Consider the following 25,066-nt stretch of genomic DNA (forward strand, 5'->3'; position numbering starts at 1 on the left):
TGGATGTATCCGGTCTGCGGAGGCTATTTAAATCCAGCATGGATCCCACCTGAAGCTCCTCAGAGCACATCTTCACTCGTGACCAACACCTTAGACACTGGCGAAAAAACTGAGGTACTCCTGGAAGGAGGAAGGGTTATATAGGGAGTGAACTTCCTGGATTGTGTATGCCAGTTTCCATCACCTAAAGGTGCCTATATACCCATTAAGTTATTAACTTAGGCTCTGTGTCCCATAATGTATGATAAAGAAAGCTCAATTTGTGGGAAAAAAGGACGCAAATTTCGTTTGGGTACAGCATTGCATGACCGCGCAATTACTAGTTATAGCAGCGCAGTGCCAAATTGTAAAAAGTGCTCTGGTCAGGGAGGGGGTAAAACCTTCCGGGGCTGAAGTGGTTAAGGATTACAGGATTGGGCTTTTCATTACATAACCGATTTATGCATCCTCAGATGACAGCGGAATGAGCTCAAAAGCTGTAGTTTTGTCAGGGTAGCTTAACATTCTGATAACATTCTTGGTCATTCCCTCCAGCTAGATGATGTAAAATATGGGTATGCTTAGCAACCTCTGCAGGCCATAGCTTGTTAAAAATGTAAATATATTCTTTAATGCAGGTTGTTCCTGTGGATAGCCAATTATCTCAACATCTTCTCTGATACCCTTTAACTTAAGTAAAAAAAAAAAAAAAAAAAAAAAAAACAACCAGAAAAAAAACACCTTTTTAATTTTTTTTTTTTTTTTACCGCACAAAAGCTTTGGCTAATGACATAACTATATTATAGAATTTATTGGTCTTGCTTAAGAAAGCTTTGTGGCAAAAGCAAATGTAAAAATAGAATAATTTGTATCGACCTTGGATGTGCCCTGCAGAAAAATACATTTACATATTTAAGCTTGTTGATTATAGTCGACAATGCAAAAGCAGTCAAAGTTATGAGCACTATCTTTTTACAGCAATTAGGAAAAAAATTAAAAAAAACACATGCAGAAGGTTATTAAAAGGAGAAGTACACACATTTGGGATTGACATTGGATCGGTGCCGGGTCAGACTCCTGAACAGGTGTGGTCCTCGCTTCTTTGCTCTCTTCTCTGACTCTCTTGCTTTTCTCTTTCTCTAACTCGCACCTTTCTATTCCTTTACTCAGGTGCAAGATAGGCCCTCTAGTTGGACCCTTTGTCTTGACTTTGGGGTTTCTGTCTAGGTTTTGCATGCAACAATATCCCTCAAAGGATATGTTGCGGCTATACTTAATTTTTCTAAGAATATTATATATATATATATATATATAATATTCTTAGAAAAATTAAGTATTTAAGTAAATTAGGGTAGGACAAATAAGTCTAGTGTTAAATGACACAATGGTCACTATGTTTGTTACAATTCCATTATTTTGTCTAAAGCCTGCCTCGGTGGTTGGGTGGGTAGGTGCTGTCTTGCTTGACCTTTCTGCCGAATGTGCAAAGTTGGCCTGATGTAAGGCCCATGGGTTGTTTGACCTATTTGCGGACTATAAACATATGTCTCTCAGTACCAGTCTTCTTATAGTTGACTGTCACAGATCCTAATACCCATTGGTGGATCGCCATGGATTTATGTCTTATCAATGGTGATATGTTTTAAGGGCAAGGAGTTAAGACATAAATCCATGGAAAATGGCTCTGTTAATATAAACACTGAACAAGAAGTCATCATTGGTGACATGTTTTAAGGCCAAGGAGTTGACTTCTTGTTCACTGTTTATATTGACAGAGCCATTTTGCACTCTTTTGTATTACATTATAGTATTTTACTGTGATTCTGAAAATTGAATATAAAGATTGAAACAGAAAAGGAGAAGTACAGCCAAAGCTCTTTTGGCTATACTTCTGGGGATCACAGGATCTGCACTCCTGTGACAGTCTACGGGCTACAGTCCGCTGTCGCCTGATGTCACAGAGCCGGTCTAGGCTCAGTCAATCAGCGAGTTGCTGAGAGCCTAAGCCAGCTGCTCCCACACCCCTCCACAGCTCAGTGCTCCAGTGAGCGCTGAAGGGGCAGAGCAGAGAGGCTGAGACTGACAGTCACCACTCTCTGTAGGCTGAGGACCGAGAGCTGAGCGATCAGTTTCCAAAGTCTTAGAGCCGACAGGGGACAGATGCTGCATCCACCTAGGTGAGTAGAATTTTTTTTTTTTTTGTTAACCCATACTTGTCTTTTTAAAAAAAAATATAACAAAGTGAAAAAACTTCTTACAGTCTGCAATACAAGTAGGGAAATACGCCAATCTCATGATTAGGACACTTCATGGGATCATAATTAAAGCAGAACTTTACCCATAACTTGATTAAAAAAATTGTTCTTTAGCAAGAAACATACATTCTACATCACTGGTGCCCAACCTGCAACCCTTTGTATATGATGTGCAGCCTTTGGACCTCAGCGGTCTGTAAACGGTACATTTAGGGCAACAGCATTGATCTCTACTAGCCTCATATAACATGTTCACAGTTTTGTATTACCTTCTGCAACATATCCCCAGCCAAAAATGTAGCAGGTTACTACACAAGGGCTAGTCTGTGGGCACTTGGTGAACAGCAGCAGTCCAAACAGCAAGGAGATGATTTAAAGTGACAGCGCTGTGGAATATATACAGCGAGGAGAAAAAAAATATCTGATCATCTGCTGATTTTGTACATTTGCCCACTGGGAAATTAATGATCAGTCTATAATTTTAATGGTAGGTTTATTTTAACAGTAAGACAGAATAACAACAAAACAGAAAAATGCATTTTAAAGAAGTTATAAATAGATTTGCATTTTAATGAGTGAAATAAGTATTTGACCCCTTCGCAAAACATGACTTAGTACTTTGTGGCAAAACCCTTGTTGGCAATCACAGAGATCAGATATTTCTTGTAGTTGGCCACCACCCGGTTTGCACACACCTCAAGAAAGATTTTGTCCCACTCCCCTTTGCAGATCCTCTCCAAGTCATTAAGGTTTCGAGGCCAACATTTGGTACCTCAGCCCTTCAGCTCCCTCCACATATTTTATATGGGATTAAGGTCTGGAGACTGGCTAGGCTACTCCATGACCTAATGTGCTTCTTCTTGAGCCTCTCCTTTGTTGCCTTGGCCTTGTGTTTTGGGTCATTGTCATGCTGGAATACCCACCCACGACCCATTTTCAATGCCCTGGATGGGGGAAGGAGGATCTTATCCAAGATTAGACAGTACATGGCCCCGTCCATCGTCCCTTTGATGTAGTGAAGTTGTCCTGTCCCCTTAGCAGAAAAACTTCCCCAAAGCATAAGGTTTCCACCTCCATGTTTGACAGTGGGGATGGTGTTCTTGAGGTCATATGCAGCATTCCTCCTCCTCCAAACACGGCGAGTTGAGTTGATGGCAAAGAGCTTGTTTTTGGTCTCATCTGACCACAACACTTTCACCCAGTTCTCCTCTGAATCATTCAGATGTTCAATAGCATTTCTTGAGCAGGAGGACCTTTCGGGCGCTGCAGGATTTCAGTCCTTCAGGGCGTAGTGCGTTATCAATTGTTTTCCTGGCGACTATGGTCCTAGCTGCCTTGAGATCATTGACAAGATTCTCCCATGTAGTTCTGGGCTGATTCCTCACCGTTCTCATGGTTATTGAAACTCCACGAGGTGAGATCTTGCATGAAGCCCCAGACCGAGGGATACTGACAATTTTGTGTTTCTTCCATTTGCGAATAATCGTACCAACTGTTGTCACCCTCTCACAAAGTTGCTTGGCAATGGTCTTGTAGCCCATTCCAGCCTTGTGTAGCTCTACATTCTTGTCCCCGACATCCTTGGACAGCTCTTTGGTCTTGGCCATGGTGGAGAGATTGGAATCTGATTGATTGCTTCTGTGGACAAGTGTCTTTTATACAGGTAGCAAGCTGAAATTAGGAGCACTCCCTTTAAAGAGAGTGCTACTAAACTCAGCTAGTTACCTGTATATAAAAGATACCTGGGAGCAAGGATTCTTGTTGACTGATAGGGAATCAAATATTTAAAGTGGGGATGGAAAGTATTCAGACGCTCTTACATTTTTCACTCTTTGTTATATTGCAGCCATTTGCTAAAATCATTTAAGTTCATTTTTTTTCCTCATTAATGTACACACAGCACCCCATATTGACAGAAAAAAACACAGAATTGTTGACATTTTTGCAGATTTATTAAAAAAGAAAAACTGAAATATCACATGGTCCTAAGTATTCAGACCCTTTGCTCAGTATTTAGTAGAAGCACCCTTTTGATCTAATACAGCCATGAGTCTTTTTGGGAAAGATGCAACAAGTTTTTCACACCTGGATTTGGGGATCCTCTGCCATTCCTCCTTGCAGATCCTCTCCAGTTCTGTTAGGTTGGATGGTAAACGTTGGTGGACAGCCATTTTTAGGTCTCCCCAGAGATGCTCAATTGGGTTTAAGTCAGGGCTCTGGCGGGGCCATTCGAAAACAGTCAGAGTTGTTGTGAAGCCACTCCTTTGTTATTTTAGCTGTGTGCTTAGGGTCATTGACTTGTTGGAAGGTAAACCTTCGGCTCAGTCTAAGGTCCTGCGCACTCTGGAGAAGGTTTTCGTCTAGGATATCCCTGTACTTGGCCACATTCATCTTTCCCTCGATTGCAACCAGTCGTCTTGTCCTTGCAGCTGAAAAACACCCCCACAGCATGATGCTGCCACCACCATTCTTCACTTTTGGGACTATATTGGACAGGTGATGAGCAGTGCCTGGTTTTCTCCACACATACCGCTTAGAATGAAGGCCAAAAAGTTCTATCTTGGTCTCATCAGACCAAAGAATCTTTTCTCACCATCTTGGAGTCCTTCAGGTGTTTTTTTTTAGCAAACTCCATGCAGGCTTTCATGTGTCTTGCACTGAGGAAAGGCTTCCGTCAGGCCACTCTGCCAAAAAGCCCCAACTGGTGGAGGGCTGCAGTGATGGTTGACTTTCTACAACTTTCTCCCATCTCCTGACTGCATCTCTGGAGCTCAGCCACAGTGATCTTTGGGTTCTTCTTTACCTCTCTCACCAAGGCTCTCCTCCACCGATAGCTCAGTTTGGCCAGACGGCCAGCTCTAGGAAGGGTTCTGGTCATCCCAAACGTCTTCCATTTAAGGATTATGGAGGCCACTGTGCTCTTAGGAACATTAAGTGCAGCAGAATTTTTTTGTAACCATGGCCAGATCTGTGCCTTGCCACAATTCTGTCTCTGAGCTCTTCAGGCAGTTCCTTTGACCTCATGATTCTCATTTGCTCTGACATGCACTGTGAGCTGTAAGGTCTTATATAGACAGGTGTGTGGCTTTCCTAATCAAGTCCAATCAGTATATTCAAACACAGCTGGACTCAAATGAAGGTGTAGAACCATCTCAAGGATGATCAGAAGAAATGGACAGCACCTGAGTTAAATATATGAGCGTCACAGCAAAGGGTCTAAATACTTAAGACCATGTGATATTTCAGTTTTTCCTTTTAATAAATCAGCAAAAATGTCAACAATTCTGTGTTTTTCTGTCAATATGGGGTGCTGTGCGTACACTAATGAGGAAAAAAAATGAACTTAAATGATTTTAGCAAATGGCTGCAATATAACAAAGAGTGAAAAATTGAAGGGGGTCTGAATACTTTCCGTCCCTACTGTATTTCACTCATTAAAATGCAAATCAATTAAAATTATAAACCGATCATTTCTCTGTCAGTGGGCAAACATACAAAATCAGCAGGGGATCAAACACTTTTTTCCCCTCACTGTAGTGGCACAAAAATGTAGCATGTCCACACTCTCTGACCCTTGTTTCCTCTATTAAGTCTGCAGATTCTGTCTGTCCTCTGTCCAGCATTAAATATAATTGAACATTATGTGCAGCCCTTTGGCAATGTCAGGGGCCGAATTTGATTCTCCTTTAGCTCATAAGTTGCAACCATTGTTCTACATGAATTATTATGCTATCAAAATTTGTGTGTGCTGTAAATTGCCTCCAGCATTGTTCGTTTCTTCTTGCTGGAGCCCAGAGCCCCTGAGCAGCAGTAAATCTTGTTGTCAGCAGATCTGCCTCTAGTGGCCCTGATTTTCTGCAGTGCCGAAAAACAGAGCAAAACTGAGCAAGTACAGAGCAGGGTGAGACTATTTTTTTACAGTATAGGCACCTATTTTTTTAATGTTTTACAAAGCTATACCTGCAAAAAAGGCCAGCATAAAGTGATGCAGCAGGACTTCATTTTCTAACTGAAGTTCCATTTTAAGGCAATTCCAGTTAAAAGTCTACAAAGGATTAATGCATTGGGGCTCAGGCACAGTGTCTGTGCGAAAAAGCAGCCTATTTGAAAGATAAGGAGGAGATAATGGCTGGATGATACATTCAGGAAACTATTTTCCTCAAGGACTGGCACTGACTGCCTGGAATAAGTCCCATGTTCAAAGCGAAGTATGTAAAACACACGTAGCTTTAAAGTGGAAGTCCATGCAAAATCTAAAATCCCTGCATCCATAGACACCAGGGATCTAACACTAACCTCTCTATCCCTGTAAAGAAAAAACGAGTATACATATCTTTTTGGATGCCAATCTGACCCGCTCCGACCGGATCCCACGCTGAGCTGTCAGCCACGGCTTCTCTGTGTAGGAGGGTGCAGAGGAGACAGAGGACAATGGAAGCCCCATAGTAACTCTATGGGTGACGTCTCTTCCCATTCATTTCACAGCTGTTGTCGTCCACGTCCTCTGCAGAGCTTCCGGCGCTGGAGATCGGGTCGGAGTGGGTCAGATCCACTTCCAAAAAAGTATGTATACTCATCTTTTCTTTACAGGGATAGAGAGGCTAGTGTTAGATCCCTGGTGTCTATAGATGCAATCTTCTGACATTGGCTGCCTGTGTGGAGGTGAGGCAGAAGCCAGCAATGATTGCCAAGTAGTGCATAGACATTAACACAGATTGTTACAAACCAATCATTTGGCGATTGGATTGCATATATAGAACATAACAGTTATCTAAAGTTTGGTGAACTAACTTCCAACAACGTAGTACAATCATGTAGTATAAGAGTCAACCTTCATAATCTATCCATGTTATAACCAATCAGGTAGCCCCTTGTTCTACATATTGTCTTGTTAGATCTAAAAAGCCATCCCTCCTCCCCTCTGACTTGGAGAATAAAGAAGCATCACTGCTTTTTCCTCCCATCAGAATGTTCCCCGTCACCATGAGTATGCAGCTGAGCTCAGTTAGCTCTTAGTGCTGCCCCACTATCTCCCAGTATGAGTGCTGCTGTTCAAGGGACAACAAGAGGCTTATACCAGGACAGACCCGGGTACTTAGGCATTCCTTTAAAAATAGCTGTAATTTTGCATATATCTGCATAATCGCATTCAGGTTATATGTGCTAGTTTTATTTTTTTAAAGGTAATATTTTATTGAACGTCAAAAAGTGAACAGCAGATAAACATAGCTGTAAAGCATTGTACAGCAGAGAGAATATTTCAATACACAAATTATATATTATCCAATCAGTCAATGATCTGTACAATATTGATGTGTCAATAATAAAGATATACAGTAAAGAGTACTGTCATCGTCTTTTTTTTTTTTTTTTTTTTTTTTTGCAGGTGTATGTTGAAAAACACAAAACAAAACACCTGGGCAATTATTACCACACCAATGGGATACTAGTGCAATCTACACCTGAGATTTACCTGAATAGCTTAACTCACAGCAATTGTTCCATATTACCATAGTAAGGTAATTACTGATCAGACTTCTATTTCACCAAAAGGTAAGCCAGCCAGCCTAAATCTTTTCAAACTTTTTGGGGCAACCCCCTAGAAGAATATGTCAACTTATATAATGGTAGTGCGCCATTAAGTCTACCCAGAAAAAGACTAGGGGAGAGGGGTCCATCCACTTAAGGGCCATGGCTTTTTAAGCATAAAAGAACACCAGTCTTAAAGGAGTTTTCTGTGAGCTACTCAGATCTTTCACAGGAAAATCCCCCAGAAGGCATCTCTCAGGGGAGATTCTTCCCAGGAGTTTCAAGGGCAGCTCGGAGCAGGTTTGCAAATTATCCTTTAGCCCAGGTTCACACTGAGCTGCGGGAATAAAGCCGCGCGAGTTCAGCTGAACTCGCACAACTTCACTCCCGCATGTCAGTCCCAATTTCGGCTGTGATTTCACAGACATCTGTGCGGGTTTCTGTACAGAGGTCAATGGAAATCGAACCCCGAAATCGCAAAAAGTAGTACAGAAACTACTTTTTTTGATCTGTGCGGCGCCCCAAATGCAGCAGCCATTGCCGGCAATTGCCACCAAATTGATATGCGATTTGACATGTCAAATCGCACCAATGTAAACCAGGGCTCAGCCGAGTTATAAGTGGGGAAAGGTTATTGGGCACATAGGTCATCAGTGGCAGTTGTACATCAACCCCCAGGTACCTAACGTTGTAACCACCTGTAGGGGGACAGTCGAGGACATCACAGGGGTATGCGTCACATTAAAGAGAAAAATAAGGGATTTACTCCAATTTATCTTGAACCCTGAAAAGCCCCCAAATTGGGGTATGAGATCTAAGGCTGCAATTAAGGACTCTGCTGCGTCTGCTAAATAAAAAAAGCATGTCATCGGCATAGAGGGAGTTTTTTTTCCTTCAAATTATTAATCCAACAGCCCTTGACAGCAGGTTCCATCCTCAACAGAGCCGCAAGTGGCTCTATAGCTATGGCAAACAGCAGGGGTGAAAAAGGGCACCTGTGCTAGTTTTAATTGAATGCCTTTACAGTCCGTTTAAGGTTCAAATATGTCTCCATGAATTGATTCCAAATTTACAGAGAAAAAAAAAGATCTACAGATGTGTGTGTATGTGTGTTTTATGGAGGTTATGATCCAGTGAAGCTCATGTTTTGCACTAAAACTGTCACGTATATCAAATGACTGCTTACTATGCAGCTTGCCAAAGCTGCTTCATTTACAATGTGAAGAAAGATTGCCATTAAAGGTGTCCAATCCCCAGTGACACTCATTTATCATGTCCATTATTGCAACGATTGTCCATAAAATAAGGAACAGAAAGATCTAATTTAAAACGTGCCATTAGCTTTACTCCACTGTCCTAGAAAACCGGGGGTCAAAGCTGGCCTCTGGAATTCCATAGCACAGTAGTAAAATGCATCCTTTTCACAGCTTATAGGGTCCTTCACATGGTTTCATTAGGAATGCTGCACCTCAGTGGAGTGCTTACATGGTGCAGAGCAGCCATGATAGCAGGGATTTTTTTATTCAGATATGCTCCCATACATGCTCAAGGTCACATCCTTGTATAGAAGAGAACTTCACATTGAATTCAAAGAACAACATTGATGCATACATTGGAGAGCAGGTAAGAGATTGCACTATTGGGGAAAACCATAGCAGACCACAGTAGGACTCTAGATGTCAGAATAATTTAATAGAATTTCCAATTCTATAATTTAAAATTGAATATATTCCGTTGGACGACTGGAATATGGTTCACCCAAAGGAATGAATGAGACTGCAGTGCCTGTGCACACTAAGAAGTGGAGCTGGTGGGGGTGTGGTGTCGGGCAGGACTGAACTGTGAAGATTGCTGAAAGGGGAAGGAAGGTAAGTATTTAACGTGGCCCATCACCCTACAGTATAAGTAATGTTGCCCTGCCTCCTTTCCAATTCCTTACAGCTGGGCATATTTTTTTAAAGTTGGGATGTTTATTTGTGCTGCACAGCAACACTTGCTCATTTCTCGACTAGGTTAGAATGAGATGTGTCAGAGGGCTTCAGGTCTGAGCAAGTCCTGTGGCATATCTGCACACATATGGTTTTCCAAGACACCTATTAGGGGGAAGTCAAGACTTTGCCATCTTTGTGCATGCACGAGAAATTATCTACACATGCACAATTGTGCTAAAGGGCCCTGCCAGCACCCGAAAGCCAGACAGAGCCCTTTGGCACATCTGTGCATGAGCTGTAATGGAAGGGCTGTGGGGAAGGTGGCAGGGAGCCAGTACAGTGCAGGACTGAAGTCTGCTTTACCATGACATGGGCTGGGGAACACCATACATACAGTGGATATAAAAAGTCTACACACCTCTGTTAAAACGTCAGCTTTCTGTGATGTAAAAAAATGAGACGATAAATCATTTTCCACCTTTAATGTGACCTATAAACTGTACAACTCAGTTGAACAACAAACTGAAATCTTTTGGGTGGAGGGAAGTAAAAATAAAAAATATGGTTGCAGCTTCTGTCTAATGGAAACTCCGCAGAAGACAATTACAGCTCGGTGTGGCCCCTCAGCCTTCTCGCTCTGAAATTCACAGCGCACTCCTTGGCTTTTCAAAGGACCCCATTGCTATGAAAAGATCAGCGGGCACCAGACAAGGCCTACTGAATTCCAGCATAACCACTGCCAGAGCTCCCGGCTGGATCCTTCGTTCCGTAAACATGTCAAGCCGAAGGAGCACGAAATCCGGCAGCTTGGCAAAAGCCCAGGAAGGTGGGTGATCGACGCGTTTCGCCCAAATTGGGCTTCTTCAGGATCCACTTGAGATTCACATAATATATTTAACTGGTAACTGCATAGATCTTCCCTGCAACACAAAGTCGCTCTACCTGTCTGCGATTTCCCATCTGACTCTTCATACCCTCTGGTAACTGCACAGACTCCACTCTTGTCTTAAACACTGGACTACATTGCCTAACTGAACTCTAATTCTGCCTTACTAAGAATTTAAATCTGCTGTCTATACTTGTTTATTTTTGAACGTGTCACTTATTTTGTATTATGCTGCCTTGGACAAGATCAAACATTTAACCTTATCCTGTTGCCCCCTCTTGCATTGCACTCTGTCCAGGCCAGTTGTAAACCTCACCCACGAGCCTGGTTTTATCAGCTCCTAATTGAAAAATTGTGAATATTCCACCCACACCATCCCTGTATAAATGTAGTTAATTTCTTGGGATGGCTGGCCACTCCTTGCGCAAAGTGTCACTCTGGAGACAAGTGTTTGGCACAAGGAATTTAATACAGGGAAAGATACCACCGTGAAAGCATGAGGTATGCTGTCCCAATGGTAAGTCTGGGTTGCACCCCAAGGCATTATGAAAATTGTAAAACCTTGGGTGTTGTCTACCTGTTACAATGCGAATGCCAATGCTTTTACGTCGGTAAAACTAGAAATGAACTATGACGTAGAGCATATCACCAGCATGAAGACATGCAACCCAGACCTACCAAAGGGACGGCATACCTCATGCTTTTACGGTGGTATCTTTCCCCGTATAAAATTCCTTGTACTCAATAGAGTGCATCCAGGGATAAGGGTGGGGGGGGGGGGACTGGAACAAAACTTTATTACAAAGAGAACAACGTTGGATTTTCAGACTCAATGCCACGACATTTCCGGACCTCAATGAGATGATCACTTTTAAACCCCTTTTGGAGGGTTTTGTCTCAGGGGGCCCGGAATTACCTTAATATCCAAAATATAAGATGAATTTCCTTATGCATCCATCTACAAAAAAACACTCCTTTTGCATCCATATGGTTTAGGATAGGATTGATTTCAATCTCTCCATATAATCTCTGTTTAAGATTAAAATAATGTTCTTTTTGCTATATTTGTTATTTAATTTGTATAGTTTTACTAACGTAGAATAGAACAAAAGTCAACTTTATTGATCAGCACCCTGAGGCTTCTCCCTTTTTCTGGGTGAAAGGTCATGTCATTTTAGTGCCTTTGGTGTGTCCGTCTGGGCCATGGTGGGGGCGATGCTTTGATGTCCGGATCTATTGCGCTTCCATGCTCTATTTCATTGACTTTACCCTGCTTTTCATGGATGATTTTTGGTTCCTTTTGTTCTGTTTGGACCGTAACAATTTTGTTGTTACTTTTTCAGACAGTGGCCATGAGGATTAAAACTACAGGACAGTTTCTATTATGATCTTGTCCGGATATAGCTCCACCGCACAGTACAGGAACATTGCCCTGGTTGGCTACACCCTCCATGAGCCACACTTTTTTCATATTAAAAAGGTATGGTTATTGAATATATAGTGCAGTTATATTCATTTACCACCCCCCCTCTTTTTTCATCCATGTTTTTTGAATGCTAGCTTAATCTCTTTGTCTTCACATTTAGAGTGACGCAATTTACTGTAGTAAATCTACTTCTAAATGATTAAGAGCAACTGTGGGAACACGGATCGATCTAGGATATCCGGGCTGGCGCTCGATTTGGCCCTGACGAATACTTCCATCTTAGTACTTGAGTGTTTGTCTACTGCCGGTGAAATTGTTTTATGTTTGGGGTCAGTATTATCAGCTGTTTATATGAATTTCTGATACAACTGTTTTTGATAAAGTTTAAATGTAACTTTAGAATGCACAATGATGTTCTGCACAGGATCTGATGTTGCATACTTTACTATGCTCATAGAATCACAGCGTTTGAAGTGTTGAAGGCTGCATGGTTCCTGAGGAAGGTTTACACTGTATGTGTAATCAAAACGCGTCGGACATTAGTCTGCGGGCCTCCTTTCTTCCTTTAGCTGGTTTCCATACTTATCCACCATACATATGTTTTTATCATTGGCTATAAATGTTTTGTATGTTGTATTAATGTATCGCACAATAAATTTTGTAATTTTTATACTCATTACTGCCTGGCATCCATTTAAAGTCCCATTTTTGAGGAATCTTTTTCTACTTTTGATTTTATTACAGCGCTCAGTCTTTTTGGGTATGAGTCTATCAGCATGGCACATCTTGACCTGGCAATATTTGCCCACTCTTCTTTGCAAAAACACTCCAAATCTTTCAGATTGCGAGGGCATCTCCTGTGCACAGCCCACTTCAGATCACCCCCCAGATTTTCAATGGGATTCAGGTCTGGCCTCTGGCTGGGCCATTCCAAAACTTTAATCTTCTGGTGAAGCCATTCCTTGTTGATTTGGATGTATGCTTTGGGTCGTTGTCATGCCGAAAGATGAAGTTCCTCTTCATGTTCAGCTTTCTAGCAGAAGCCTGAAGGTTTTGTGCCAATTTTGACTGGTATTTGGAACTATTCATATATTCCTCTACCTTGACTAAGGCCCCTATTCCAGCTGAAGAAAAACAGCCACAAAGCACGATGCTGCTGCCACCACCACCATGCTTCACGGTGGGTACAGTGTTCTTTTGGTGATGTGCAGTGTTTTTGCGCCAAACACATCTTTGGAATTATGGCCAAAAAGTTCAGCCTTGGTTTCATCAGACCAGAACACATATTCCCACATGCTTTGGGGAGACTTCAGATGTGTTTTTGCAAAATTTAGCCAGGCTTGGACATTTTTCTTTGTACAAAAAGGCTTTCGTTTTGCCACTCTACCCCATAGCCCAGACATATAAAGAATACAGGAGATTGTTGTCACATGTACCACACAGCCAGTACTGGCAAGATATTCCTGCAGCTTCTTTAATGTTGCAGAAGGCCTCTTGGCAGCCTCTCTGACCAGTTTTCTTCTCGTCTTTTCATCAAATGACATCCAGTTCTTGGTAATGTCACTGTTGTGCCATATTATCTCCACTTGATGATGACCAGAACAGCTGAAATTTATTTGGGGTTAATCAGAGGCACTTTAAATGATGGCAGGTGTGTACTAACTCATATTTAACATGAGTTAAAATGTGATTGCTTGATTCTGAACACAGCTACATCCCTAGTTATAATAGGGTGTGCACACTTATGCAACCACATTATTTTAATTTTTACCCCCCCCCCCCCCCCCAAAAAAAAAAAAAAGATTTCAGTTTGTTTTTCAATTGAGTTGTACCAGTTTATAGTTCACATTAAAAAAGGTAGGAAAAGTTATGAAATAATTTAGCTTGGTCTCATGTTTTTACATCACAGAAACCTGACATTTAACAGGGGTCTGTAGACTTTTTATATCCACTGTACATACTAACACAGGAGTATAAATTGAAAGAACAATATTAATACGGGTTAATGTTTACTTGTTCAAATTTAAGACATACAAAACAAATCAAGAAATTACCAATTTAACATTCATTGGCATCAATCATTTTGTGCAAGAACTAGAGAATACCTGAACTGCACTTTTTCCAATGGCAGAAAGTATTTCCCTCAGTGTCTGATAGTGTTCCAGTAAATGGTCTCCACATATGATATCCACCTAGAAGGCAATTATACTTTAAAACACAAGCTTTATCATGGTTGTACATGTCTTCATGTAGTACTAGAAATTTTTCAAGAATCCTAAACGTCATTTAAAACACCCCCAACAATAACCACTTCAATACAGGGCACTTTCAGCCTGCTCTGCCCACCGGCTTCTGTTCAGTTTACTTATATTTATGTGCTTGAAATAACATGTTGGTTTTCTGGATTTACAGCAAGCTAGTTATATGACGCAGGCACCACCTACTGTTCCCTTTCTGGTATAGCTTTTCTGTTTGTAGAAGTTACATATTGTATTCTCTTAGAATGTATTAATAAAGTTGTTAGGAACCAGTGCATTCTGAGAGAATTCTTAAGAGAAAGTGACTCAGCTTCCATTTTAAGAATCTACAGGGACAGGAAAGCATGTTTTTCTTCAGTGAGTTCTTGGTATCTCATTCTGTGTTATAGTGCATTGTTCCTTTATTTGCAAAATTGTACTGATTGATGTTTATTTTATCAATTTGTAGTTTCACCTAGCTTGTTCCAATAAGTCTAAGAGCAAAGAAATATGGTATCTGGACCAGGCAGGTTTAGCTCTCCATCATAGAGACAAAACACACCCCCTACCTGCGCAGGCCAATTTTCAGTGCGGTCGCATTTTGAATGACAATTGTACGGTCATGCGACACTGTACCCAAACAAAATTTTATCATTTTTTTTTCTCACAAATGGTGCTTTCTTTTGGTGGTAGTTAATCACCACTGGGGTTTTTGTTTTTTTGCATTTTTGTGTGGGTTTTTCTTCCTTTGTTACAAAAAACTATAAATAAGTTTTCTCCTTCACCGATGAGCACTGATTAGGTTGCACTGATGGGCACTGATGAGGCGGCACTGATGACGAGGCACTTATATGCAGCACTGATAGACAGCACTGATCAGGAGGCACTGGCAGGCATCACTAATGGGCACAAAGTGCCATCCCTGGTGGTCTCCAGTGGGCATCCTCGATGGTTCTGCACTGATAATCAATGAGCCGATTATCAGCACAGACCTCCCTGTCAGGAGAGCAACTGATTGGCTCTACTCTACTCGCACCTATCAGCGCGAATAGGGAAAAAGACATGACAAACGGCACTTCCTGGTTACCATGTGATCAGCTGTGATTGGACACAGCTGATCACATGGTAAAGAGCCTCCGTCATAGGCTTATTACCTAGATTAGAGATGCAGTGTGTCAAGAATAACACACCACACTACCGTTCGCCACACTGTGCGCCCCCGCAGGCACGTGTTAGCGGCTTATCCTGCTGGACGTTATAGGACATCCAGTCAGGATAATACAACCACTTTGTGCCAGTCATTTTGCTCTATAGCGGTCGGGAAGTGGTTAAGGTAAAAAAAAAAAACGCCCCACTACTTGTCCTACCCCCCACCCCTTCATCCATAAACGCTTACCTGACTCCTATTACTGCTCCAGCACTATTTCAGCTGCAGCACCTCTCCTCTAACTTCCTGGTATCACAGGAGACACTACTGGCTCCTGCTGCTGTCAGTCAAACTCCTGTGGGGAGGGAGCAGGGGGTGGTTTACTGGTGCTGTATGTTCTTATGGAAGCACACAGCTAGGCTCCAAGCATGTGTACCTCCTTAGCACCCAGCTTGCTGAGGAGGCACACAGAGAAGCAGACAGTGTCGGTGGGGGACTGCTAAAGAAGAGGTAAGGGATAAATGGGAGGAGCACCAGACTCAAGAGTAAAAGAGTCCAAATTAATTCATTAGTTTCTACTAAAAAAACAGCCAATGCGTTTTAGGGGGGTCAGAGAAATTCCCCCTTCATCAGAACTTCAGTTAAAATAAGAACCTTAAATAGACTCAAAAGCGCTCAAAGAGCATTCATAGAGGAATCTGTGAAGAAAAGACAATTTCTAAACAGGAGAGTTACTAGCAGTCAAGTTGGCCAGTAACTCTAACACACCCGCCCCCAAACATTCACAAAAAGCCTTGTATTTTTTTCACAGAATACAAGGTGGGGAAAAAGAGGAGGGGAGAGGGAGAGGAGGTGAGAGTATGCCACATGATCTGTCCTCCTCTATTCACAGAGCACCCTGTATTCTGTGAAAAAATACAAAACATTTTGTGAATGGGCAAGGAGAGAGGAGAGTGTTGTGGCTGGAACCTTCACTACCATAGCGGTGTCTCTTATCCCCTCAGCAGCTGGAAATCTAGTGCTGTGTGGAGGAATGTGCTAGTAACTTAAAAAGCATGTACACATGCACATTATCTGCAGAGAAGCTCCTTTTAGTCTGGTTTTACAGATTATCATTGAGTTTATAATATTCAGTCCATGTATTTACTGCATTAATAAAATCATATTTGATGGATCACTAACATTGCAGTAAATGTAAACATTATTCACAATGTGTTCCTTAACAGCACTAAGTCTATTACTTACCTGACACATTTCAGTGAGCTCCATTTTCCGTCTAAGGAATTTCTCCACGTGTCCAATGGTTGCTTCGCCAGACACACGTACAAACTTCTTCTCCAGAGGCTAAAATATCAGACAGTGGGCTTGTTTTAATAAAGAAATACAGAGCGTTACCTTCTGAATTGCAGGGACACAATGGTGATGTACTGGCTGGTGTCTGAATCACCGGACGTGTCAGTTGCGTGCCAGTTGCTAAAGGTTTTCTCAGCACTTTTGGCTTAAAGAGGGAGAAAAGAATTCCATTGTCCAGAGGCACTGTCATTAGGATACATGTATACCAACAACACTGTCCCTTTAAAGGAGACATGCCATAGGAGGAATATACGGGCTTCTTTTGGCAACCTCCTCAACATTCCATCAAAACATTTACTGAAGGTAGTAATGGCAATTCAAGTACAAATATCAAAAAGAGACACAATTATTAGGATACACGTAGTCCAACAGTGTGCCTTTAGAAGAGACATACCATGGGAGAAATACATGAACCTACAGTCAACCTCCTCAAAACTTTGTAATATGGATCTAATAGCTTTCATTCTTTGAGTCACTTATCCTCAAAAAAAAGTAGGCAGAAAATAAAGTCATAGTGAGGTTAAGACTTCTGATCAGTTTTTCAAAAAATAGCTAAGCCAGAAAAATCAGCACGACAGCCAATTTCAGCAATGGCAGTCTATATATTTCTATCATGACAGGTTTTCCCTAAGACTTTAAAACGAGGAGAAAAAGCAGAGTTCATGAAAAGTTCACTAAACACAAAATCTGCAAGCTACTCGTTTGATATCTTGCACACAACAGACTCTTTAAAGGGAGCGCATGTCACATTTAATGACACAGTCTCACTAATTATGAAAATGACAACTGTTTTCCTCCAGCACTGTTTTTCAGACATTTCAGGACTTGGATATGAATAATGAAAGAGACATTAAACATGCATGAACCTATTCCAAGCACAGCAGTGGGGAAAGAAAAAGAACACCAATAAAGACAGTGAGACAGCACTTTCTCACAGGCGTTACATTTCTCTTTTTCAGCACTTTACTACTGGACTACTGAGGAGATGAATCAAAGGTTCTCTCAGAATGCAGATAAAAAGACAAAACCTCACTGTGCAGGCCTCTTAAGTATGATTTGATGGCATCCAATGTTTGTAAAGGCAATAAAAACACACACACACACACACACACACACACACCCCAAACCTGTCATTGTTACCAATGATTTTGCACAGAGCAGCCCTGATCCTCATCTCGAGTTAACCCGCTGGCGTTCTGGGTTCCTCTTTCCTGATAAATACCACCATAGCAAGCCGCTTGTCTGGGGGGCACTGCATAAAGAAGGTTTTTTACCTTTGGTTCTAAAGGATGAAGGGTTTTACCTTCATTCTATGAATATTTTTTTTTAAATTCAATGCCTTTTATTCATCTTCATACAAAATACATCACATCTCATATTAAACAATGTACATAGAACCTCATAGTAATAAAATCATCTACTTCACTATAAGATGTATATATCCACCCTACCGGGTATATTTTGCTAACTTTTTTCCCTTTTATACCCCCCTTTACACTGATCTATAAGCCTGGTAGTCAGCCCACTCTAGATCTTATTTACCTGCACGCACATCTCTAACTTAGATCTTACACTTTTCCCTATCCTCTTTTTTCCCCTATACTCTATCTAAGATATTCTACCTTCTCAATCCATGGAGTCCAGATTTTTTTAAATTCCTTTATATTCCCTCCTCTAACATAAACTGTCTTTTCCTTCCTTATTGTTTCTGACACCATTCTAACCCAGTCCTCTACTAAAGGGGGTTTCTCTGCTTGCCATCTCCTAGCTATTTCCTTTCTTGCCTGATAAAGGCATCTCCGCACCGCTTTACTCTTAGCCCTTCCATTACCTAGATTCCCCACCACCCCCAAAATACATAATTTCGGGTCTGTATTAAGCTTTAGATCGAAAACTTTATTTATACTCTCAACTACTTCTGCCCAATAGCGAAATAGCTTGGGGCATTTCCATATCATATGTAACATATCTCCTGTATTTTGACATCTGGGACAATCAGCGTTTACCTTTCTCCCATACTTGAACAGTTTTTTAGGGGTATAATATGCCCTATGTAGGAGCAATAGATGTGAGAATTTCTGGGCCAGTGAAACCAATACCTGGTGACCCCCCTCCAGAATCTCTTTCCATTGAGTATCCGATATTGTCCCCAGGTCCCTTTCCCATTCCCTTCTACACTTAAGTTTATCTGGATCTTCCCTACTGTTTTTACATATGTGTTGGTAGAGTTCTGTTATTAGCCCCCTTGATCCCTCAATGCTCTCTATCTTTTGGGAAATGGGAGATTGGCTCCAATTCGGGCCTTGCTCTCCAAATTGGGCCTGCAGTGCATGCTTGATCTGTACATAGTTCAAGTATGACTGATTCGGAATACCGAATTCCTCCTTTAGAGCAGCAAAGGTCTTTAAAATATTACCGTTATATAGTTGTTCTAATTTTACTATCCCCTTTAATTCCCAGGTCTTAATTTTACCTATCTGTAATAGTTCCTGATAGTTCTTATTGTTCCATAAAGGGCTGTACCTCACTTCCCCCTCCATACCCTTCATGCCCTTAATAAAGTTCCACACTTTTAACATTAGTTTAACCGTAGGGGTCCTATAGATAAACGAGTTTGCCTCTAATACCTCCAAAATCCGCCTATGAGGTGCTCCTATAATCATTATTTCCGTGTTATTACCCCCTGACCACTACCTGATCTCAGATGTTGCAATTGGGCTGCCAGGAAATAGCTTCTAGGATGCAGAACCGCCATACCCCCTTCACATGTCGCTAACTGTAGTGTCTGTAGGCTTACCCTGGGGTGCCCTCCCTTCCATATCAGCCCTCTAAACAGCATATCTATTTTTTTAAACCATTTTCCAAAAATCCATACTGGTGAATTTTGCAAAATGTACAATAGCTGGGGCAAACATAGCATTTTTAACAGGTTGCACCTACCAGCTACCGACAGTGGAAGTCTCCTTCATATATCAGTCTTTTTCCTAAATTTCTCCAACAGTGGGACCAAGTTATTATTTAGGAAGTTACCCGGTTCTTTAGTTATGTAAATGCCTAAATATTTTGTTTTTCCCACAATTTTTAGTGCGGTTTCCTCCAAAAGGGTACCTTGTTTAATCGGGTCTATTGGCAGTATCACCGATTTCTCCCAGTTTATGGAAAGGCCCGAGATCCCCCCCAAACTCTGCGAAGACATCCATCACCTGACCAAGTGAGCCTTCTGTATCTCCTAAAAAGATAAGTACATCATCCGCATATAATGCGATCCTCTCCTCCCAAGTACTTCTCCGGAATCCTTCCATACTCCTGTTTTGTCTTATAGCGGCAGCCACTGGTTCCATTGCTAAAGCAAAGATCAGAGGCGACAAGGGACACCCCTGTCTGGTGCCTCTCTCCAAGCAAAACTCGCTCGAGAGTACATTATTACTTCTGACCCTTGCTTTAGGTTTATTGTATAGAATTTTTACCCACTTACTAAATGAAGGACCAAACCCATATACCTGCAATATATGCCATATAAATCCCCATTCCAGGCTGTCAAATGCCTTTACTACATCTAACATCAGGACAGCTCTGGTGCCCGAGTTTTCTATTGGGGTTTGTACATTCAAAAAGAACCGCCTTATATTTTCACTTGTTGACCTCTGGGGAATAAACCCAGTTTGATCCGGGTGGATCAACCTATGTATTATCCTTTGAAGTCTGGTAGCCAGAATCTTTGCCAAGATTTTTGCATCTGAGCATAATAAAGAAATCGGTCTGTAAGAAGCAGGTTCCAAGGGGTCCTTCCCTTCTTTAGGTAATATTATTATTATAGCCTCAGTCATTGACTCAGGTAGTTTCCCCATCTGATACGCCCAAACACCCTTAAAAGTTCCGGTAACAATATCTCGCCATACTTCTTGTAGATCTCCACCGGGAGGCCATCCGGCCCAGGGGATTTCTTATTGGCCAATGCCTTTACTGCTATACCAATCTCTTCTAATGTAATCGGGGCCTCCAATGCCTCAATTTCCAACCCTGAAAGGGAGGGCAGCTTTATTTTCCTAAGAAAGCCATCCATATCCGCCCCCTCCGCTGAGCCCCGGGAATTATATAATTCCTCATAATATGTTTTAAATGTTTCACTGATTTTATCTGGATGGGATGTAATCACACCATCTTTGGTTCTAATAGCAGGGATCGTCGGGGGGGGGGGGGGAATCTGATTTGACAATATGGGCCAGTATCTTCCCCACTTTCTCCCCCTCTCCATATAACATTTGTTTTTGAAATAGCCTCCTATTTTCATTCTATGAATACTTTAAAAGCAGTCCACCAGACTGAAAACTGTCCACTGCTCAAAAAGACCTTACACTTGAAGCTGGCATCAGATCAGGCAGAAACGTCTACCTGGAAGAACGTATTTAGACCAAGTGGCAACCCTACAATTCTCATAAAACAGGAAAAAGGGGGAATTGGACCTTCTGAGGGAAGCTATAGCTTTAAAATTTGCACAGCCAGAAGCACATCCAGCAGCAGACAAAGGGACAGGAGAACAATGCCCTGGTTAATGTAAAAGGCAGAATACTAGGCACCTTAACCCCACGGTTTCCCTATGCAAGACCAAAAAGCATCTAAAGCTATGTCTTTAAGGCACACAAAATAAGCTTTATCTGCAGCACCCAGAAACCACATGTGCCACAGAAATGTATTCCAGAATACCAGTGTAAGAATCAGCGTTTACATGCAAATACACACGTGTAGCGTATTCTGTACTGCATTTCTATGGGCAGAATTATGCAGCAGATGTGGCTGCTGGGTATCACAAATACAGGCCAATTTTCTATTTTACACTGTACGGCTATACGCCCGACAATACACCTGTGTGCATGAGTCCTAATAGGGTTAAACAGTTGTTTCTGAAGCCTAGAAAGTGCAGTAAAGACCTTTGAGAACACCAAGAGAGTCATACAGTATGTTGTTCCAGACTCAACTGCAGGAAGGAGAGGTTTTGCCCTACAAATAAGCTTCATGTGTTAAAGCCCCTGGACTTAAACATGTATGGTTTCCATGTCCAATGATAGACCTTGAGAAATACAGATTTCCAAACCTTAAACAGGCAATAGACTGAGCAATTTTTTTCCTGCAACCGGTAGGGGGGATATTGGTACTAGGGAAGCCATTCCCGTCGGGAGAACACAGTGATTATTGCTAGCGACTATACCAGCATATAAAATTAGACAGGCTGGTTGTTGGGTACATTCAGCCTGCCCATACATGGTTCAAATCTGGGCCGATTCCTGATGAACCGGCTGAGATTCAAACCTTCTATGGCTGGCTTTAAGCATTGTAGGAAACAGACTCAAAGATGTCCTTGGCCCTTAAATCCTGGGCTTCAATAGCAATGCCATTAAAATCAGCAATTAAGAAGGATGGCAATTCCGCCCTTGGAACAACAGATCTGGATGGTCTGACAGGGCCTGCGATGCTTTTGCTAGAGGTTTTACCAGGCCAACAGGGGGCAATGAGGATAACCAGAATGCCGCCCCCCCCCCATCTCAATCTTGCAGAGCAGACCAGGAACAATAATTTTAGTGGGTCCTTGCACCTTGGAACAAACCTGTCCGTTTCATTATTTGTCCTCTACCTGTGGTCCTGGAATACCTTCAGGTGTAAAGACCATTTTCCCAGGTCCACATACTTCCAGCTGTGGAATCTCTTGTTTACAGGAGGTAAAGTCCTACTTCGGGTGTCTCTGTCACTGCCTGCCTGACTTGGACACTTCATATTGGTTGTCCGGTGGAGATGGTCCTCTTAGGATCCAGAGTTATAGTCTGCGGCTGTGACATCAGCATGAGGGGACAGTCGTGGACCAGCTACCACAGGCTAATCTGCAGCACTAGATTAGTGGTTTCTTGCACCTGGAAACAGCGCCCACAAGGAGAGTAGATCTTTCTTCACTTCATTAGAAAAAGAGGGGGGGGGGAACATGCAGGAGGGGAGAGGGCTAATATTTTCTTGAGGATGAGCTTTAAAAGGATAAAGTTCACAAAAAAGAAAAATAAATGCACATTTTTTGCAGGTAAAAAAATGTGCATTTACAATATTTTTTGTAGGAGCCTGGAAAGCATTGCATCTGTGATCAGATCGTGGGTCCCATGCAGGGCTGTCAGTGTAAGCTGTCTGCCTGTGCATCATACCGCAGGCAGTTTCAGACCGACAGAATCAATGCACTACCAGAGCACAGCACCCTGGTAGTTCATTGAGAACAACAAGCCGAAAGCTGCAAAGGCTGTCGGCATTTTTAGTTGTCATGTCACAACGGGGGATCAAGTTCAGTAACATGTTACACCCTGAATATGGATGTAAATGTAACATGTTATGAAAGGTGAACATTTCCTTTAAGGTGAGGCAATGCTGGATCCACACAGTAAATTTGCCACTTCTGAACAAAATGAGCCCTATATGTATACAAAGCCAGCAACTGCTTAGGGGGAGCAAACCATATATCAGGGATGCTTCCTATCTTCATAGAGAAATATCTGAAAAAGTGAGTGCAAAGGAAAGATCTCTGAGGCCTTATAAGACCCAAGGTTGCAAATTGCACTGGTAGAAGAAATACACTGATCCTCCATGCAGCTTCAGGGTGGGGTACAACACAATAAAAAAAGCTGAAATTTTCTCCTTTAACTTGGGAATAATAGCAGTAAAATGCGACTCATTAAACCTAAGTTCATCCAACAAGGATTCGAGTGACTCAGAATTACACATGTTCTGTGACCAATGTCTCAAAAGCATCTGCAGGGAAGGGTACAGGAGTGTGTTTGTGGTCTCTACTGTACAGAGTCAGCAAACTGGGTGATTTAGGTCAAAGTCCTGCATGACTGTAGTAAAAACCGCAGGTGAGAGGGTGGAGAGCGCAGCCACACCCAACAGAGCCAAGGGGGATCCTGAGGAGGAATGAGGCTCCAACAGCATAGGACAACACAGCTCCAGGCTGCATTTGTCAGCAGCGATGACTCTTCCCAAAAGTAAAATTGGCAGGAAACTGGAAACGAGCACCGAATGATCAATAAAAATGAAGGTGCTCCCAATGCTCAGCACAACTGGCTAGCTCGCTAAATACGTTTTCAGAAAAAGGGCAAGCACAAAGGCAATGCCAGTAGCTTTGAACCTGAAAAGGGCTAACTGAACAAGAAGCGCCAGAATGCCACTTCCAGAGTAGCGGGATTATGATGCAGTACCGTCCAAAATCCAGGCTGAAAACAACTGCACCAGGTAGCTGCAAACCTGAAGGGAAACCTCCAGCAGCAGTTTAGAGCCAAATATGTATTTATTAGGTTTTAAAAAAATAGAAGAACATAGATAATTACCAAATGTTCATTACAGAATATTGTACAATGTAAGTCACGTATCCAAAGCGTGTCGAAACATAAGCCTAGGTGAAGTACCATCATATAGGTAGCTTGCAATATCAAGAGGCAAACCCTTACGTTTCGAAGGAAAACATATTAGAGTTGGGGAATAGAAAATTCGGATTTGGGGTGAGACATAAAAATAGAAAAAAAGAGAGGAGAGAAAGGGAGAGAAGAAAGAAAGAAGAAAGGGGGAAAGTTCAGATATAGAGCAAGAGGAGAGAGGATCAGAGGATAATTGAGCAAACCTTGGTGAAGCAAACTTGTGTGATGGAATCAAGAAGTGTTTCTATGTTGGCCATGAGGTGCCAGCATATTTTTCAGGGAGTCTGAGGTAGAAAAGTCAGTCCAAATGAGCCATAGGACCTTAATTTTTTCATAAGTGTCATTGTCTAGGGCTAGCATCTTTTCCATACGCATGATGTCATTGACCATAGAAACCCACAAAGACAAAGGGGGGGGGGGGGGGGTGGTAGTTGTTTTCCAAAATAGGGGGATAAGCTGTCTGGTGGCCGACAAGAAAAAGCGCAGTAAACTGCATTTTTGGGAGGCTACGGAGCCTGGAAGCATGGATAACAAAGCTATCTCTGGGGTGGGTGCCAGTGGCTGATCATAGAGGCTGCTATGTATGGTAAAAACCTGTGACCAGAGGGGTTATATTCCTGTTCAGTTCCACCAAATGTGTAAATAGCTTCTCTCGGCCGAACCGCATCTCCAACACGAAGGAGGGGCCGATGGAAATATTTTATGTAGAGATTGAGGGTCCCTGTACCATCTGGATAGGAGTTTAAATTTTTTTTCCTGGGTATAGCAGGATATAGAGGATTTGTGAAGTGGAATGACTTTTGTTGGTAAACTAAAGAGAGCCTCTCTTTCCAAAGTCTGTGGACCACCTCCTGGTGTAAGAGGAGGGTTGATCGTACATC

At 42.0% G+C, this 25,066-nt stretch overlaps 1 protein-coding gene across 2 annotated transcripts in view; it reads right to left on the reverse strand.

Moving 5' to 3' along the window:
* The window catches only part of PCGF6 (polycomb group ring finger 6), an 89,108-nt gene that overhangs the window by 15,914 nt on the left and 48,128 nt on the right, over window positions 1-25,066 (reverse strand). For both annotated transcript variants that reach the window (XR_012235671.1, XM_073596135.1), the window contains exons 8-9: window positions 16,636-16,734; window positions 14,112-14,198 (exon numbers count right to left, since the gene is read on the reverse strand). Coding sequence is in view for 1 of the 2 variants with exons in the window: in XM_073596135.1 (XP_073452236.1) it covers window positions 14,112-14,198; window positions 16,636-16,734 (186 nt within the window). In the remaining variant the exon portion in view is untranslated. The remainder of the gene's footprint in view (window positions 1-14,111; window positions 14,199-16,635; window positions 16,735-25,066) is intronic.

The sequence above is a fragment of the Aquarana catesbeiana genome, linkage group LG08 (assembly GCF_042186555.1).
Source record: "Aquarana catesbeiana isolate 2022-GZ linkage group LG08, ASM4218655v1, whole genome shotgun sequence".
In the NCBI taxonomy this organism is placed as follows: domain Eukaryota; kingdom Metazoa; phylum Chordata; class Amphibia; order Anura; family Ranidae; genus Aquarana; species Aquarana catesbeiana.